At 29.0% G+C, this 20358-nt stretch overlaps 2 protein-coding genes across 4 annotated transcripts; one reads left to right on the top strand and one right to left on the bottom strand.

Annotated features, from left to right (window-relative positions):
- Window positions 1–220: 220 nt before the first annotated feature.
- On the bottom strand, window positions 221–14739 carry LOC106677465 (NADH dehydrogenase [ubiquinone] iron-sulfur protein 2, mitochondrial). Of its 3 annotated transcripts, none has more exons than XM_014415412.3 (10): window positions 14608–14739; window positions 12853–13078; window positions 12576–12777; window positions 12310–12497; window positions 8122–8285; window positions 6251–6370; window positions 2897–3026; window positions 2410–2506; window positions 783–923; window positions 221–437 (listed from the first exon to the last, which is right to left on the bottom strand). In XM_014415412.3, the coding sequence occupies exons 2-10, from the start codon at window positions 12925–12927 to the stop codon at window positions 400–402; spliced, it is 1155 nt and encodes a 384-aa protein (XP_014270898.1). In that variant the 5' UTR covers window positions 12928–13078; window positions 14608–14739; the 3' UTR covers window positions 221–399. The 3 variants fall into 3 exon arrangements, with proteins under 3 accessions (XP_014270898.1, XP_014270896.1, XP_066906167.1); XM_014415410.2 differs by lacking the exon at window positions 14608–14739 and adding an exon at window positions 13160–13272; XM_067050066.1 differs by lacking the exons at window positions 6251–6370; window positions 14608–14739 and adding an exon at window positions 13160–13272.
- On the top strand, window positions 13455–18950 carry Ak2 (Adenylate kinase 2). The gene is made up of 6 exons (XM_014415417.2): window positions 13455–13651; window positions 14132–14249; window positions 14702–14820; window positions 15368–15535; window positions 15646–15760; window positions 17354–18950. Exons 1-6 carry the CDS (start codon window positions 13541–13543, stop codon window positions 17470–17472), a joined length of 750 nt encoding a protein of 249 aa, XP_014270903.1. The 5' UTR covers window positions 13455–13540; the 3' UTR covers window positions 17473–18950.
- Window positions 18951–20358: the final 1408 nt, after the last annotated feature.

Genomic DNA, 20358 nt, shown 5'->3' with positions numbered 1-20358 from the left:
TGTGCAGAGTAGTATCATCTATCTGGTATATTTACCATTCAACAAATTCTGGTAGTAATTCTTTCTTGGTCCTGCACGATATTGTCAAAAATGGTTGCTTATCAATTTTTTTGCTCATTTTCATAGCTGAAGTATTGCAATTTCTTTCAGACTTAATTATTATTATTTTTTAATGTCTATCTTGAGCTTTTGATTTATAAATAAATAATCAAAATTATAATTCAATTTAATAATTTATTTCTCAACATTAAACAGAAGCAGTTAATAAAAATTAATAATAAGCTTAATAACACTCTTGTCACATTAGAAGTACAAGAACTCTAAAACACTGAAATAATAAACATTTTGAGTAATAAGTATTTTGGAGTATAAAAACAAACACAAATTTTCTTTTTTCCCTTAGCGATCTACATCTCCAAACACAATGTCTATAGTACCTGTAAACAAGAAAAGAATTAAGTTGTTATTTGAACTTATTAACAAAGCTTGTAAAAATATTTTGTTTGGAAAAAATTTGCTATTTTTCTTTTTTTTTTTTATCTATTTATTGACATGTGAGGTGTAAAAAACTTCCATTTAGAATATTATCACTATTTTATATTTGTTGTACTATGCTTCAGGTTTCCACATATTCATGTACTAATATATATCATTTTGTTAAGTGCATCTATTTATTTTAGAAATAGTAATGCTTATTTTGAATTTATAAGTAATCCCTTAACAACTGTGGTATTTTAACTATTGTTAAAAAATCCAATAAATATTAAGAAAATGATGATTACCTAACATCGCCACAACATCTGCTAAGAAAAGACCTCTTGCAACTTTATTTAATCCAGCTAAATGAATAAACCCTGGTGTCCTGATCTTGCAGCGATATGGTCTTGTACTTCCATCAGATATTAAATAAACACCAACTTCCCCTACAAGGTAAAATAACATATTAGTCGAATGATATCTATAAAATAGGTTTCATTACTTCTTTAATTTTTTTAAATTTTATACTAAATAAGGCTGCATCAAATATATAAGTGCTGCAGTATTTGTAGTGCCAGGAAGATGGTGATCCTCTTTTAGGAGTTCCACTAAATAATTTAAGAATTAAAATATTAAATTAAAAAGTAATCCGGATATTTTGATAAAAATAATCTGTATTCCCCGAACCATATTACAAGATATACTTTTATCACTTCACTTTATTTGTATCAAATGTTAATGCAAGTGTTCCGTCATTTTCCACTTCTACTAAAAGGGTTCGACCACAAAAAAAAAAGTCGGGAACCACTGAATTACATAAAAGAAAAATTAAGAGTGATGTATAATAAATCGTTTGACTGGTTAGAACTGATTTCAATATAAATTTATATTCAATTCAATTATATGATTCTAACTTTGCTATTTCTTGATTTTGTATCCTTTAAGGGGTCATGAGTACAAAGGGGGCTGAATAGTTGGCATTTATAAACAGTTTTGTAATGTTTTTCTTTTTATTTAACTTCTTAACCTAAAAAGTATGAAATTGAGTGAAAAACAAAAAAAAAACAACAAATAATGGCTATTGTTAATTTTAAATACCATTCAAAATCAACTCATCAGCTTTAATTACCAATCGAAATAAAAAGTTTTATCCATTCCTACTTTTGAACAGTAATACTTTGTGAAATTTATTTCACGAGAAGTTTTCTTATAATACATTCAAAATTAGATGATGAAACCATCAAAATATTAACAAACTCTTCAATATAAATTTATTAATTTTAATACTGGTATCAAAATTATAATTTCTAAAAATGAAAGTTTTATTACTAAAAGGAAATTTACTTAAATAAAACTTTAAAAACAAATATTTAATAATGAATCAATATAATAATATTATTGAATGTTGTAATAAAATACTGCATTGACTATAAATAATAGAAAATTAAATTATATACAATATGAGGAAAACAGGGTAGGTTGGTTGGCAATGTACAGAACTCCTAATTTCCAGACCTGGCTGGTATAGATTATTCATTTATTCAGTGATATCAGCTGTGTATCAATTCTAAGATATGATGATTTTAATATGATTATTACTAGTGTACATCCAGCTCTATTAGATTGGTATCTGATCCTTCAATGAATTGGTGGAAAAATCTGGTGTGTGGTCATGATCCTGGATAGATTATCTCCTTGCATACACAACAATTTGTAATGAAACAGTAATTCCTCACCAAGTAATGAATCCAAGAACCTTCATAGGTTGAAGTGATACTATAATTTGTTTTTACAATACAAAACGTTATATAATTTATGCGTTAAAACAACAAATTGCCAAGTTGTGGTTTGATTGCATTGATTGGCCACAAAATTAAATTAAAACAATAATATTGGAATTAAAACTATACCAAATAACATTGACTTTATTACCTTTAGGAGCTTCAACTGCAGTGTATGTTGTCCCTGGTGGAACAGAGTAACCTTGCGAGAAGAGCTTGAAATGATGAATAATGGCTTCCATTGAACTCTATTTAAAAGAAAATTTTATTTCTTTGTTTTATTATATACTATGTTATTTTTGTCTATCAGTTATAATATAGCATAAATAATAACTAGGAAACTAAAATATATCTTTTTGCTGAAAAATAATTTACTGAGAAATTCTAAGAAATCCAAAAAATATTGATTTGTGATTTAATAACATCCTTAAATTTAAAAATAATTATGACATGTTGAGAATGGATTGTAAGTTCAAAATTAGGAAAAATAAAGAAATATTAAAAATTTAAGAAACTAATTAGAAAGTTGTTTTACATCGGGATTCACAATATATCATATATATCTGTAAGCTTTATATAAAACAAGGTTTAGGTTTAATTTTTTTGTTTTTTTTTATATAACTGTGACTTCTGTTTACCTTCATTTCAGCTCTACGAGGTGGACAAACTTTTACATCATCTGTTTTTACTTCTCCTTCAGGCATTTTGTTCAGGCATTGCAAAACTATTTTACAAGACTCTCTCATCTCATCAACTCTGCATAGGAACCTATACATGGTATTTTCAAATTGAATTAAAATGATTAAAATGAATTAATAATTATGATTAATCATAAACAAATCTTGGAATGTGAATTTTAAAAATAAAATAAGACGTTCCAACATAAAATGTGGCAACTCCAAAAATGAAAACTTTTACAATGTTAAATTGTTTGTTAATTAAAATATTTTACCTTCAACCATTAGTCACTTACCATATCTTAATATCAACATTATTGTCTTTAGAAAACAAATTTCCTAAAGATTCTTTCAACAGTTTATGAAATAAGTCTTGAAAAAGCAGATGATACCAAAAACTGCATTGCATGAAAAATTTTAATTACCATGCTTTAGGACCAAACAACTCAAATATCTAGAACCTTAGGGTTTAGTAGGTAGGTTTTATTGTTAATGAGGTTAATAGAAAAAGAAAAACAATTTTGGTGGAATAGTTTTGTATTGAAATTATGTGGTTTGGAAGTGAATAATCATTTGAAAAACATTGTTTTGAACTATTATGATATTAATTTAATATTTATTTTTGTTTTGAAGATATAAGACATGGGCAATTAGTCTGCAAAAAAAGACAATTTTATGAATTATGACATGAATGATTAAGGTATGTTCAGGAACATGAGTATTCTGTGAGGAGGTAATATAATAATAAACTGAAAACAATTTTTAAAGGTTGCCTCCTTGAGAATGGCCTAAGGGCCAAAACGTTGGGAGTTTGTTAAAATAAAAAGCTGAGAGTAAACGAGGATTATTGAAGTTTGTGATAATAATAATATAAACCACTAACAAACAATAAATATATTAAATTAGTAATCTAGAATCTTAATAAAAGATAACCAATGTAAACTGTGCATGTGACCTACCATCATATTTTTATATAATAATTATAATTTTTTTAAATTTTCAGCTTTGAGACTGTGTGGCAGAAAATATATATTTTTCTCTTTAGTATCAATATGTTTTTAGGTAATGTCTTAAACTAAAAGAGGATGTGTCAGTAATTTGGTATTAGATGAGAAAATTTTTACTTTTTTGGAATCTGTATTCCCTTTTATTTTTAGAATATTAAATTTATAGATGTTGACAATAGAATGATAAATGAATAATACAATAGAATAATAAATGAACCTGAATTAAGCAATAATAACCCCCTAAAAATTGTTGATTAAATGTATTTAAAAAATAACACAATCAGGAAGACTATTTCCAGCAGTTACCAAACTAAACAATTATAGCTTCATTCTAGAGAAATTTTAAAAGAATCCTCCTCAAAATCAGAAAAATTATATAGCCATCCTACAAAACAATGATTGAAATAAGATATCTCCAGAATGATTCATTTTTTTTTCCTTTGCCATAGGAAATAGACTATTAAGCGATTTTCCCTCTTGCAGCCCAATATAAGTTTACTTTTGTCTTTAGTTGCTTTACACCTTGTTGAATGTTTTTTTTAGGCCAATACACGTTAAACTATGATCTCTATCCATGTTACTCATGTTGCATAGAGGGCATGTCGGTGAGTCCGCAATGCCTATCCAATGGAGCTGTTTTGGAGATCATGTCCTGCTATTTGGCAGAAACAAGCCACTCCCTCAGTTCTGCCGAGGATTTTTTCATCTTTTTTCAATAAGCTCCCACTTCTTTCCTTCCGCTTGAACATTGTGTATTGCACTTCTCCTGTCGTTATAATTGATTTCACTGTCCTATAAAAAAGTGGTCGACCAGGCTGACTCTCCGCACATCCGAGCTTAGCTAACCTGTCAGCTTGTTCATTGCCATGTATTCCAACATGGCCTGATATCCACTGCAGAGCAATAGTTCACCCTCTTTTCATCATAATAGCAGCCATGTTTCTACAATTTTCTTGGATGGGTGACTCTGCAATACCAATTGTTGGTAACTTTTGTATTGCACCTTGGGGATCACTGAAGATTATAGTGTTATCATCCCAGTCAATAGTGGCTTCTATCGCAAAGTAAATTGCCTGTATTTCTCCATCATTTATCCAGCTCCAACTGGAAATGACAGTTGAAAGTTGCTTGAGAGTCCCTTGTTAATACCCGATGCAGACACATCAGTATAAATTTGTAGTCATTGCTCTATGGGATAAAGCTCATAAATAGTTTCTAGTGCTGCAGCTCTAAGGTCCAGTTAAGGGCAATCCTTCTTGATCCGACCACATGCGAGTGTGAGTCGCCCTCCCTAAACTTTAGCAGTTTCGTGCTTCGGTATGTAAGAGATGCTCACATTCTACATTTCCACAGTTACTAAGTCTATCTGATGAAGCATTTCCTCTGCTTTTGATAGAAAGTGCAATGAGACCTTAGTCTTTCATTTCCATTTTATTCTTTTTTTTCTAATAGAATAAAAATTGTATTATTGATTTTTTTTTGGAGTTATCAAAGCTTAGGCGGCAGTATGGAAAAAAAAAATTAAATATTTGGGAAAAATAGGGTTAGACTTAAATTTCCCATTTTACTCATTATTAGAACCTCCATGTGATTGCTACCGTTTAGTTAGGCTATGTAATCGAATAAAATTAATTTTATATAGCTACTTCTGGGAAAATTAACCACCCTTAAAACTTTATATATCTTTTACTTACATATTAGATGACATTTTGTTCTAATGCTTGTCCATTTTCAAACCCAATGCTTATAATTGCTGATCATTTTTCGATTATCTTCTTGTATGAAAAATATACATATGATAATAATATAACATAAATAAATATATATGAAGTGGAATTTTGTTTTTGACTGCCGTCAAAACAACCCTGATGAAGCCCTGCAACGTGGGGCGAAACATTGGCTCAATAAAATAGTATAATTATCTACTATTTGAGTTTTTTTTTACCGCACCCGGACCATATTCCATTCAAATATATACGAAGTTTTAAGGGTGTTTTATTTTTCCAGAAATTGCTATATACAACATTCCGAAAACAGTTTATACTATTGTATTGAATAACATAAGTTTCACATCTATTTTCCAATCTTTTATATTTTTTAATTAATTCATTTTGAGTATACCCAATAGGGGTTTCAGTTGTAATAGAATATTCCAGTAATGTTTTTTTTTATCCTAAGAATTTTTTTTATTGACCAATCCCATCTTTAAATCTACCAATGATTAAGATAAGAAACTTGTAATCTATAGAGAAAATATAGTTTACATACACATATAAACTATATATAAAAATAAATAATGTAAACAGACCTATCATAACAATCCCCTTTGACACCAACAGGAACATCAAATTTAAATTCATCATATGCATCATAAGGCTGAGCTTTCCTCAGGTCCCATTTAACACCTGAACCACGTAGCATTGGACCACTAAAGTAAAAGCACAATTAATTAAAAGGGTAAAACTGTTATATTTTTATCTTCAAATTAAAATTTGATAACAAGTAATTCTATGAATAAAGTATAATGAATGTACTTGTGTTTAAAGGCTGTACATATCAGTTAAGAGAGGGTGAGTCTTCAAGGTAAGTCTCATTTGAGAACCCTCCATCATCGATTATTGGGGAGTGGCAATAATCGAGAATTTTAGGTTCAAGAATGGGCTCAGATTAAACATGATAACTAAATAACCTATAATTTTAACATACAAAACTAATAGAGTTGTTTTACTCTTAAGTAAAGTGAAGTTATAATTGAAAGTTAATTCTAATAAAAAAAATTAACCAGTCTCAATAAAGTGTTTAAGATTGTAAATTAAAAAATTATAATTTTCATACTGACATAAATTTGGTTTTATCAAATTGAATTAAGGACATGCAACAATTATTTATGCAAAAAAATCAGATGATACTCTAAGAAAGAGATTGTTGTCTGGAAACACTCAGCTAGGCACTATAATAATTTAAACTGTGACATTGTGGCCAAAGTATATTTCATTAGAGCAAAGGAGAAAAAAACACAATAATTCTAGAAAAGAGAAATACAAATATACTACCCTCCTTTAGTAACAACGCAGTATCAGTATCAGTAGTAATTATGAAAATGTATACTTTATTTTAAAAATATAATAATTTTTATTAATTTTAGAGTCCTAAAATGCAGTATGTTTTGTCCCAGCTACTGGTTTACTTATTAGAAATGAAGTAACTTGTTATGGTTCTGTAAAAGTGCAGTAATCATATATCATTTACTGAGAAAATACCAATTACTGTGTTTTACGAATAATTCAAATCAGTTGATCCTTTCCAGTAGGTGCAGTATACAATTAGAGAGCTATCTATAAATGAATGGATAATGTGTACCTGTTACGTTTAAATAAACCAAATTTATCTAAATAATTAATATGACTTAACTCAGTTTGAATTTTTTATTAAATGGAAGATTAGTAAAAAAAGTGAAACTGTGCCAAATAATGGTTTCGCAAAAATTTCATCTACGAATCTTGTTAGAAATGTTGGTTAGTAAAAATGTAGTTAGTTAATTTATTATCAAATAATTAAATGACAAAATTTGTTTACTTTACAAAATCTTAAAAAAAAAAAAAAAAAAGTGGCAGTCTTGGGACTGACTGACAGAAGTGGAAATTCTGAAAATGAAATAACGAACTAAAATTTTATTAATAGCAATCATGTATTTCCTCTTATAGCTTAAGGCAGGAAATATTAGTTTCAGAAAAATAATAATTAAAATAGAACTCCCATTTCCTGAGTCAATTCTAGCTTGAAAAGTTTTTATATTGTAGTAAGAGAATATGAAAACAGGAGGTTACTTAATTGAATCAGCACTGCTGGGATTAACTTAAATTAAATAGCATTAGCAAACTCAGAATATAAAATTATACACAATAATTACAGAATTAGAAGCATGCGTATATAATAGTTTTTAAATTCTATTATTACGTAGTAAATAATAATTATTATGTGAAATCAGTATCTTTTTAGTTAGTTAAATTTTAGTCATTCACAACTATGAAAAAGTACAATTTTCCTTTAATAAACATTTCTTTGCATACAAAATATTTAATACTGACTTTTGATAAATGTTATTATTTTATTTAATAATTAAAACTATAAAAAGTATAATTTTATCTATGATATCTTCTATTAGATAATGAATCTCACGTTAGTCCCAAATTTAAGGCATCTTCAGCAGTGTATACACCAACATCAATCAATCTTTCTTTGAATATTCTATTATCTGTGAACATATCTTCAAGCTCGTCTATTCTTTCCGGAAATTTCTTAATAAAATCATATATATCATCCACAAGTCCTAAAGGTATATCCTGAAGAGTTAATATGATATTAATCTTCAAATGAATCGTAATCGAATCAGATGTGCATTTTTACAAATTCATTGTGACAATTGAAAAAAGAATTTGTAAAGCATCATTTATCTAAAATATTATACATGATAATCCAAAATTAAAATTAGAATCTTTAGGTCATTAAAGGAGTTTTTTAAACAGTGCTCTGCTCACTAAATAATGCTGGCAGAAATACTCTCTATTATATTGAGTATTTCAGTTAACTGAATGACTAACTCCATAAAATCAATAGAAGCAGAATTTCAATGTTAGTAATGTTTTTGTATAAAAGTATATTGAAATGTAAAATGTCATTTAATGCTCTGTAGGGTTGGTTTGACTAATACTACAGAATTTCATAAGTGGTATCTATGAAATATGTTTGACCCATAATTAATGCCTAATGGCTATTAGTACTGCCCAATAGATTAAGGAAAAATGGTGTTTGTGAGTCCTGAATTGGTAGAACTTTTACTTTCTGAAAATTAAAATGATTGTGTAGGGAATATGCTCCAATCCATTACTCCAGGTCATTAAAGAGCAATTCAAAAATCAAGAAGTTTGTCTTTTGAAATGAAAGGAAACCATGAAGAATGATAGAAAAAGAAGTGTAGTGGTTGGGAAGGAACAAAACTGCTTACATGGTGCATGCAGTTTAGAATCCTGATCACTTTGGCTGCTCTTATACTCTCTCAAAGACAATGACGAGGATCCTAAGCCTGACCAAGTAGCTAAAATTACCATATCAAAGTTAATGTTAGTTATGTTTTAAAATAATTCTTGGACCACCATTTTATCATATCACTGAACAAGAACTCAAGCCTGCCTGAGAGAATACAGTGCCAGCGCATGATAAGTAAGAGGATGGTTTCCACCCTATATTTATCTTTTCCACTCTTGCGGTCATTTTACATGAACAAAGAAGTGTTAAACACTGATCATCTGCCATCTCTTATTTTATTTTATTTTTTGGAACATAATCCTTGAAAACATGGGCTAAAGCAAGGCACCATCATACCTAGCTATTTGCTCTATAAGTGGTCCATAAACATAGAATTATAGGCAGTAACAGTTTTTCAGGTAGATCCTGAACATTAGTGAACACCTTGTTCCTGCTATGCTATGACTGGAGAATTTTATTATTATTCTAATAGTTTATCACACCTGATTGCTTTTATGCTCTTCCTGCATTTCCAACATGCAATTATTCCACCAAGAAGAATATTACGTGGAAGTATCATTTGCAGTCAAAGGTGTAGGCACCAAGTTTGGTCAATTTTTCCAGTGTCGTCTCAAACTCTTCAAAAGTCAGAGAAAACACACGATGTTTTTGTTTCCTCCTCCAGGATTCTCATCACGTCCCCATTTCTCGAGAAGCTTCCACAAACATTCACAAAAACAATAGGAAAGAAAATCGAGTGGACAAATATCTCCGATGATTTACAATCATAAGGTTAGAAGGTGAGGTAAATGTATAAAGTCGGTGTGCATTCATTAGTGCAACACAAATACAATATTTGTCACAGATTATGGAATAGAAATATCGGCCTTATCGTCTAAAAATAATGACCACCGTTCGGACTATTGTTTTTATGTAGTTAATGGTACCCTTATCCGGACTTACAGGGTAACTTTAGTAAATAAAACTCCTATTATACGTCTAAACGCTGATAAGATTCAAGGCTATTGGTCGCACCAGAAATACTTGCGGCATAATATTCCTCAAAGACGAACTATCTGTTTTTTTACGTAGATAAAACCTACCTATACTTTACTGTACTAATTATGAAAATCAGCACAACTTAACATCACTGATTGGTCATAAAAACTTTCTGCTTCGAACGATAAACTATAGAATAACTAATGCTCTCAGAACTATATTAATAATTAATACCAGAAGTGTTCTTTCTGAAAACATGCTATAATTAGTAAGGTAATAGTGGGGAAAGATGGTGGCGTCCAAAAAATCATTAGAGATGAAAAATGCAAAACTGCCTTATATTTTCATTGTGTGAGCCATTGGTCAAACCTTGTTGACGATTTGAATTCAGTCGTTTTATTTTCAATAATTTATTGTGATCATAGGCAATAAAAATTTAAAAAGTTATGATTGGATTTTATGAATTAGAAATAAAATGGTAAGGGATGGAATGCGGAATTACACACCTTTCTTTTACCCAAAGTTTCAGAACGAATTATATCTGTTAAAAGGAAGATGTTCCGGGTGCGGTCAAAGAAAAAAAAATAATAAGAGCCAACATTTGGCCCCACGTTGCAGCCCTCTAATGTTGGACGAAACGTTGGTTCATGCTAAATATTTTTATGACTATTTGAGATTTTCCTTTGACCGTATTCGGACCATCTTACTTTTAATTTAACATAATCATAGGTCATATGTGTTTATATATGAATGTATGTACGTATGTGTGTGTAATAGGCTGGGGCCATTCTACCTCAAGGCGAAATCCTGCCTACACCCATTCTTGGGGACATATTCATTTTTTTAAATCCTCCCACATTCCAGTTCTGTTTTAGTTAAGCAATAATTATTGATATTTATTCTAAAAGACTTTTAAAAACTTCGAGCCACCAATCGATCATACTATCGATGGTACAAGTCCAAAGTCATATTGGCCATCCTTGTACCCTGATTAATGGGAAACGGAGTGTTTGAAGCATGATTAAAAATTAAAAATTACAAATTTGAGCTTAGGGGGACCGTATTAAGGGCTCATAGAGGAGTAAAAGGGAAGCGAAAATTCGTAACATCATCAACTGATAATGAGATATTGATAAAGGTCGCAAAAATGAATTTTACTTAAAATTTCTGATTATATTAGCACAAGAGAACAAGAACCCAAAAAGATACAAAACATTATCGGTAGAATATAATTGGAAGATTCATGGGCGTAGGCAGGATTTCACCAAGGGGGGAGCAGACCTCAGCCCATTACACACGCATGCACATAGACATATATATATTTTATAGATATAGTCCATTCAGAAACATTGGGTGAAAGAAAGATATTTAATTTCGCATTCCAAGATGTAATTCCCCACCATTTCATTGCTATTTCATAAAATTAATATTTAATAAATTATTGAAAATCGAGAATAAACTTAATTATTGTACATAAATACATACAAAAATATTAGAGTTGATAATGAGTTTTGCTATGATGAGAGCATCAGCCTTCTGGAATTGTGAGCAAAAATATTAACCAACTCTTCTACGTTGGTTACCTTCTTTAATTTATTTTCAAAAAACATACTGAGATTATTAAAATGGTAAACTGTAGGTTATAATTGAAAGAATGCAATTTAAAAAAAGGTTATGTTTATTCTTTTTCCCTTTATTTTTACGGATAAGTATACGACCAATAATTGCACTCATTGAATCTTACCTTTTTACGGAAGGATTGACGTATATTGATCTTGTCCCTTCAAAGGTGTGGTTGTGATCTTGTGATCCGTGAAGATGTCAACTCAACAATGTTACCTTACTAATTATAACATGTTTTCAGAAAGAAATCATCTATCAAATAAGTTTATGATTTTCTTTTCTTTTTTTCATGGGTCCCAAAAACCATGGGCATAACCATTAGAAAATAAAAAAAGGTTCAACATGGAGTAATAATAGCTATTATAAGAATTATTTCATTAGTCTTCCTTGGAATTGGCAAAAAGGATCAATAGACTGACTTGCTGGATATGTTTCCCCCACTTGTACCAGTACCAGTAGTTCTTTAGCGGTATTTTAGAGACTTGAGGCTTTGTTTTGGGATTCTTATAATTATATCCTAACACTTTCTGATTTATAGTTCATTAGAAAACTTTACACTCAAAAAGGCGATGATGAAATATTTTTTGGAAAGTTAAACACAATTTAAAGAATAGGGTATAAGGAATAATTTTTTTTTAAAAAAAAAGGAACATTTGAATTTGTAATCTATGCTTCTGGTTTCTGAGGGATTTTTATCATATACAACCAATGTTTACAAACCTGTGAGACACCACCAGGTCTCACATATGCTGCATGCATTCTAGCTCCACATGCTCTTTCATAAAATTCCATTATCTTTTCTCTTTCTTCAAACATCCAAAAAAAGGGGGTTATGGCGCCAATATCCAGCCCTTGTCCTGTTAAAGCAAGCGCGTGATGTAGAATACGCGTGAGCTCCGAAAATAGTACTGTAAGAGAAAAACACCTTTAGTTGTAGTTTTTTGAGGTTTCAGAAACAATTACTTTATTAATGTGGTTTCATTTACCTCTGATATACTGCCCTCTTATTGGAACCCTTATATTTAGCAATTTTTCAACGGCTAAAGAAAAGCACAGTTCATAAGCCATTGGTGAAACATAATCAAGTCTGTCGAAATACGGTAATGCTTGAGTATATGTCTTATACTCGATCAGTTTTTCAGTCCCTCGATGAAGAAATCCAACGTGCGGATCCGCTCGAACGACAATCTGCAATTATATTTAAAAAATATTAATATGGTATGAAAAATTAATCAAGAAACTATGTACATATTTCTAACAAACCTCTCCTTCAAGTTCTAAAATAAGTCTCAGTACACCATGGGCTGATGGATGATTGGGGCCCATGTTGATAACCATGTTTCTTATGCATTTTTCCTCACTTGGTACTTCAGGACACCAATGTTCAATTTTAAATTTTGGATCGACACAATATAACAGTGGTCCATTATGCTTTCTAAGATATTCTAAATCCGGGTACCATGTTTTGCTAGAGTATTTTTTCTTACAGCTAAAATACCAAAAGGTTTTATGAGTTATTTCATAAAGTTGAACTAAAAATTCTGAAAAGTCTGGTTAAAATTAGTCTTACTTTAGGAAGTTAACAAGCAGTACATCAATACAAAATTTCCTTGGATAGGTTGTGTTAGCAATAGCCATTTTAATAATTTATATAAAATGTTAGTGTTATAAATCCAATATTGGCAACCTTTGCTTACCAAATAAATAAAAAGAGAATTATTATAGATTAAGAGAACATGATAAATATTAATATATTTTTGATTTATTGTTTTATTATTATATTAGTATTTATAAGTTGCTAGAAAATTGTTTTATTATAATTGTTTGCCAAAGTTGGCTACACTTAATGATAACAGTTGTACACGTGACCCTCCTTTAAACTTTCTGGGCAGCTGCCCGTATTGATAAGTGTAATATCGTTATTTTGAGCTGTGTCACCCCTATCTCAAAAATGGCTCCAAATTTCAAAGTCCACGCTGCGGCACCTCCTCAAGATGATGTTTTAACTAGTAAAATTGGTGCTGTTCTATTAGGGCCACCAGGTTCTGGTAAAGGAACAGTGGTAAATATTTAACCAATATACATTTCAATTTGTATGTGTTATTCAGCCTATATTTCCACAACTGTACTTTAGATCTGGCATCTAAGCCCAATGGGCCGAATCCATTCTGTGAACAGTTCTAATTCATTACCTATTTTCTATTTATTATTATTTACCATGTACTTAGTAGAAGAAAATCATGAAATATAACAATCAAATATTTTTATTTGATTAGGAATTAAGAAACACAACTGAAATACATTATGAAGCTAAACAGTTTAATTCTAAAATGATCATCTTGGTATGGTGAGCTAGTTACGTCTTAGCCATCTGACCTTAATGTAGTATGGTAATTTGGTCTACAGTTTGGAAATGTTTACTTTAGGTTAATGATGTATACTTAAAAGTAGGCAGAATGGGATACTTAATTTTTAACACAATGGACAAGGTGTTATTTTTTGGTATTTTTTAATAACATCTTATGTTCATTAATGTTTTTAGGCCCAGAAGTTAAAGGAAAATTTCTGTTACTGTCATCTTTCCACTGGGGATATGCTGCGGGCTGAAGTGAATTCTGGTTCTGAACTAGGAAACAGTATAAAAGAATGTATTGAACAAGGTAGCTTAGCATGATTTTTAAATTTCATATTATTATCCATTTTTGAATTTAAATACTTTGATTTTAAAAGAGTTCAAAGTCTTATTTTTCTATCGATTACTTTAATTTATTTGACTTATGTCATATTTTTTAAAAGTCATACAGTGAAAATTGTATCAGTTAAGAATCAATTACTTAAAAAAAAAAACTGATCAGATTTAATGATGTCAAGGGCAAACCAATGCAGTAAAAGAAAAGTATGTTTTCTTTTGTTTAAATTTAATCCATGAATTGCCCTCCTTAGTTGTTTTCAATTTTGTCTTTTATTGTTTTATCTTTATATTATTCTGAAATTATATTTAATAAATTTTTAACTTACATTTTTAAATTTTATTTTATGTTTAATAGTTACATCTGTATAGCCAGTGTCTTTTCTAATTATTAATTCTTCTATTATTTTTTTTTATCTGAAGGTAAACTTGTTACGGATGAGGTTGTAGTTAAACTTATCGATTCACAGCTTGATAAACCTGAGTGTTCTAATGGTTTTCTTCTTGACGGCTTTCCAAGGACAGTTGTTCAAGCTGAAAAGGTAAAACTTTTAAAATGTTTTTGACTTCTAGAACTATAATTTGTAATTAATCCATGATATAGGAGTATTTCCTTATAAAATATGAATACAATTAATGAATTTAATAGCTGAATTTTAATTATTAGCAGAACTCTAAATTATGTTTTTTTTTAAAAATGTGTATGGTGTCATCAAATGTTCATTAATTGTTAAAAATATGTTGTAATTGATGTTAAGTAAGTAAGTTTAAATATGTTTACACCTAGTATTTACCAAATGCTATTTTTTTTCTTCTGCCTATTATTTATTTAATATTTTTTTCTGTAATATGTCTGATTATATTTGTATATATACATTAAAATATAATTACCTTTTCTTATCTATAAATAATTATAAATTCATAATGTTACCAATTAGAGTTTATATAATCTTGTTACAAAATATTTATGAAATTTCAAAGAGACTATTATTTCGAACAGTGGAGGTAAGACTTATGAAAAATTCTACTGTAAGAATTATTTTAAACTATTTGTGAACCTTACCTTAAGTTACTGAATGATTTTTCTAGCTTGATGAACTTATGGATAGACGGAAGACGGGTTTGAATGCTGTTATAGAATTCAATATAGAAACTTCTCTTCTTGTTAAACGAATTTTGGGTCGTCTGATTCATCCACCATCTGGTCGTTCTTACCATGAAGAATTTATGCCTCCAAAGGAACCAATGAAAGATGATGTTAGTTAACTTATTTTATTTAATACAGTAATTTTTTGAGTATTATTATATAAAGATGTATAATTTATCTATGACAAATTTGGTTAGAAAAAAATATATCATTTCCATAGGTTACTGGAGAGCCTTTGGTTAAAAGGACAGATGATAATGAAGCAACTTTAAAACAACGTCTAGCATGCTATCAGGAATTGACGCAGCCTCTCATAGATTATTATAAAAAAAGAGGTAATATATTTATATTTTACATTTTATAATAGGAATGTGTTCATTTATATAACATCGATCAGTGTTATGTAAACATTTATTATCTGCGTGTTAACATTTTTTAACCCCTGAAAATGTATTGTATTGCAACGAGTTAACAAATTTTCCTTAAATTTACATTGTACAGCAATAAAAAAAAAAAAATAATAATAATTTGGCAATGCTTTAATATTCAGTTATTCTAAAGACCCATCTCTATGTGACATCTGTCTTGCAAATTTGTTGTGCATGCCCAGATAGCTGATGGTACTACTAACATTAAGAAACTCTTATGACTCACTAACTTACTATCACCATCACTATGGCACACAGGCTTAAAAGCAAGCAACCATATAACATAATGCTATACTAGATCTGTGCTAAATTCTTTACAAAATTCATTCATTACTTGATGAGATTCAGCTTGTCACAGTGTTCACACCAATGAATGAATTTCATAGCTGAATTCTAATTGTTTGGAGAACTGTACTTCATATTTTTGTTTTAAATATATGTAGTTATCAAATGTTCATTGCAATTGTTTAAATATGTCTTATGTCAATTTTTTTTTTAATGAAAGTATATTATTGCTTTCAGTCCATCTTTGGCTTTTTTTTTTTCTTTCTGGCATTTGGTAGGTATAATTTAAAATAAAATACCAATGTTGAGTTTTTTAAACATTTTATTGTGGGAATGACAGTTCACTTTTATTTGTTATGTTATTTCAAACTGCTATGTTTTATTGTTGAATTATATCAAGTTTTAAAATATGGCTTCCGATCATCTCTAAGTCTTCTTAAGATGAAAACTTCTTATGTATATTATACTTATATGGAAGTATTAGGTGATGTACATAATTACAAATGTAGTGTTTTTGTTTTTCGGAATTTAATATCCTAAAATGCTAAAGGCTATGCTATAGGTCACCTACAGTCTATTGGCTTATTACCTTAGATATAATCCTTTAACCAAATTGTTGGTTAAACCTTGATGCCTCGTATCTCCAATAAAACCAAATATATGACCTTAATACTGAAATGAAAATAGAATCTACACACCATTCTAGAGACATCTTTTTTTTTTTTTAGTATTAGGTATTACACAGCTGAAGTGACAAATTATTACTTATATCTTCAGTCATGAGGTTCAAATAGATTTTGGTAGATGGTTTCTTTCCATGGGCGTACTCAGGGAGGCAGCTGTCCTCCCTCCCCCCCTATAGAAGTGAAAAAAATATTAATTTAATAAAAACTAATTTTTTTCAAGCAAATACTAATTGCAATAACTAATAAAGTACTGTGACAATTATGTATAATTTTCTTGAAATTTTATTTTCATTTGCCTTTTCCGATCTGAAATGTCACAACCTGATTGACTGTTGCTCGCCCCCCCTAGCTTTGATCCTCTGTACGCCCTTTCTCCTTTCTATATTTTATTTTTTTAAATCTTTTACTTAAGTGTTAAGATTGTCTTACATGTAATCTTTCTAACAGTATGCCAGCAGTCAGATAATTTTTCCCATGTTTTATGTTTCTGAAATATATGTTTTTTTTAAATGCTGATTTATCTTTTCAGGTATCCATCATCGAATTGATGCTTCATTACCACCGGCTCGAGTTTATTCTCTAGTTGAAAGTATATTCTATAAATGTATGATTTCTGAAAGGACAGAGAAAGCTAGAGCTACTGCCTAATTTCTGAAACACTTATTCAGAATAGGCCTATTCCGATTATATTTTGATTAAATTGATATAGAATATAGAATGGACACTGAATCGGTCTTAGAAAATATCATTGTTCATTTTCTACAATACAGGTGGCTTGAAAGACATAAACAAAGCTGTGAGTTTACTTAGGGGTGGCTTATAGCTTAAAATAAAATTGAATTGAAAGGTACTAAATTGTTTAAACACTTTATGTTCTTTATTAGTTTTAAATTGTTTCCATGACAGGACCCAAGAAACTCTTATTCATTTTTGGTTCCTTATTTACTTAAATTAAAACTAAAATTGTATGATTATAATCTACAATTTAACAGTTCTATTGGATCGGTCTAATTACAATAATTTAATAATATACTCTTTATAATTAATTAATGTCTTGTGGTTTATAAATTATGTATTTATTAAGAAAGAGAATTTAATTGATATAAAGTACAAATCATTTTAAGAACCATATAAAATTTGATGAAGCATTTAAAAATAAACAACATTCCTTCCTGGTGGTGAATTATTTTCTGTTTAAATTTATGTTCCTTTATTTCAATTTTTTTCTAAAATTAATTCCAAGTTAATAAAATTGATTTTATGGTTAAATGTGATAATTACATGATGCTGTTTCCTTATCATAGATAAATTTCATTAGCAAAAAAATAATTAACGTGATGATATCCATAGGGTTTTACTCTTTAGTGGAGGTTATTATAAATAATGCCACTATTTTAATGGATATTATTTATTTACATGTTTGTATTTATAGATGGAATTTGACTGTACTTTTTATAATAATTTAAAGGTAAACATATTTTCTTAATTGAATTGAAGTTATTATTATATTAAAATTTTAAATGGCTTGTTATGTATTTTAACCTATCTAGATAAGTATAATAACATATCAATAGGTATAAGTACATTAAACCCCTCAGTATTGCAAAGAAAATATTACATTTACCTGATTGTCCATCTAAAAACACATCAGGTGCAAGCCAATACTTCACATTTCGAAGTCAACAATGTTTATGTATGTTGTTAAATCTGAGATTTTTCCAAAGAATTATTAATTTTGTTTACTTACCTACCATTTCCTTCACCATATGAGTTTGAACCATCAACATAGGAATAGGAAAAAAAAAAAAAAATGTTGAACCATGTTTCATGATACCTGTTATAATTCCATCAACAAATTTAATCCCAAAGACTTTAAATGCAAGACAAGTTCCCATATTTTGAGAAAAGGATTAATTCAGGTGACTTGCCCACAATTTTAAATATATATATATATATATATATATATATATAATAGCTTGGCTTTTTTAATACAGATAGAACAATATTCCTTTTGGAGGATTGTTACTTGAAGAAAAAGCCCAATTGCACATAACTAATTAAGAAACTGAAAATTTCAAAGCTAGTGAGTGTTTATCCTTGATTAAAAAAACTGTTGAAATTGAAAATACGAGTTTTTTTAACCCTAATAAATTCCACTATTTTAATGAAAACCCTTAAAAAATCGAAGTGTTTGTTGGGCTCTTGAAATTTAAATCTCCGGATATACAGGTATATCCACATAAACACAAAGAGTTTAGATTGAGTATAAAAGAACCAAACAGTCTCTAAAATTTCCCAGATTATAAAATTGTAAAGATTCTTAGGAATGATTTTTCATGAATACATTAATCTGACATGATCAATTTCAGTCTTTCTTCCATAATAATTCTACATATTCTTAAAATATCTAGAATATATATCTTTTTTTTTTTAAATTTAACTAGTAAATGCACTGTTGCAATATTAAATTGATTTTCAGTAAAAGAAAACAAGAAGTTATTGATTGTGCCTAATTGTACAGAATTAAGAAAATAAAAAAGACCTTCAACAACAAAAGTAGGTTATAATATATGTAGGTGATTGAATTGAAAATATCAAGCGTAACTTACCAGTTAGTTACTCATTTGTAGATCATCATTTAATTATAACATTAAAAAAAAGTCTGCTTCTGATACTAATTGTTTTGTTCTGGATCTTGTTCCTTTAAAGTTTTAATTATGAATATGTCAAATTAATCTAGTTCCTTCCTAAATTTCTTATGTACTTTACAAATACAGATATTGACTTCTTGGTTGTGATTCAAAATCCATTGTTGCATATTTGTTTGCAAATCTTTTTTTTTTTTTAAAAACCCTTGTTAAATTGAAAGTATTGTGTAACCTATTTTTTTAAATTTATTTATTTCTACACTACAAACATTTTGATCCTTAGCTTGCTATGGGGGACATAGGTATCAGTATTTTGTTGAATGCTAAAATCTCAGTACCTTAAGGATCAATATGTGAACAAGTGATACTTTGATTCCATAATCTAACTGATTGTTTATTACTGTTGTGACAAGAAATGTGACTTATTTGGATGTGAAAAATTAACATTAAGTTAATGTTAATAAAGATAAGAAAACTTTAAACCAAAATTGAAAAACTAGGTAAAAACAATATTTTAATAGTTCTTCCATTTACTTTTTTATCTTTAAAAAAATTTTGTCCTTGCTTATATCCCATAAAACCAATCTAGCATGAAAAGTAATGATATTTCACATTAAAAAAAGAAGAAAAAAATTATTAAGAAACATCTCTCTGTATAATCTAAAGAAATGAATCGGCACTTGATTTATTTATCATTATTATTCAGTCAACTGTCATTGGCAAACCTGGATTAGACATATTTGACCATAGGATTTATGGGTCTTGATCTAAGTGTAAAAGTAATTAAAACAGATTAATATCTCCAATCTTACTATTTTAGATGAAATAAAAACAAAGAGCTGCTAGAGTTCTCAAATAATAAATTGAAAGGGTGTAGAAAGGTGGT

The sequence above is a fragment of the Halyomorpha halys genome, unplaced genomic scaffold (assembly GCF_000696795.3).
Source record: "Halyomorpha halys isolate HHAL.00 unplaced genomic scaffold, Hhal_1.1 Scaffold100.1, whole genome shotgun sequence".
Classification (NCBI taxonomy): Eukaryota; Metazoa; Arthropoda; class Insecta; order Hemiptera; family Pentatomidae; genus Halyomorpha; species Halyomorpha halys.
Note: the sequence above shows the minus strand (reverse complement) of the source record. Positions and strands in the feature narration are given on the sequence as shown.

Bases quoted from the DNA above. Each gene is read 5' to 3' on its own strand.
- LOC106677465 (XM_014415410.2), bottom strand. From the start codon at position 13,227: ATGGCTATTGCTAACACAACCTATCCAAGGAAATTTTGTATTGATGTA. The intron at 12,498-12,575 runs GTAAATGAAACC...TTTCTCTTACAG, and splicing joins AAGAGGGCAGTATATCAGAG to TACTATTTTCGGAGCTCACG. The intron at 8,286-12,309 runs GTTTGTAAACAT...TTAACTCTTCAG, and splicing joins GACCTGGTGGTGTCTCACAG to GATATACCTTTAGGACTTGT.
- Ak2 (XM_014415417.2), top strand. From the start codon at position 13,541: ATGGCTCCAAATTTCAAAGTCCACGCTGCGGCACCTCCTCAAGATGAT. The intron at 14,821-15,367 runs GTAAAACTTTTA...TGATTTTTCTAG, and splicing joins CAGTTGTTCAAGCTGAAAAG to CTTGATGAACTTATGGATAG. The intron at 15,536-15,645 runs GTTAGTTAACTT...TCATTTCCATAG, and splicing joins AGGAACCAATGAAAGATGAT to GTTACTGGAGAGCCTTTGGT.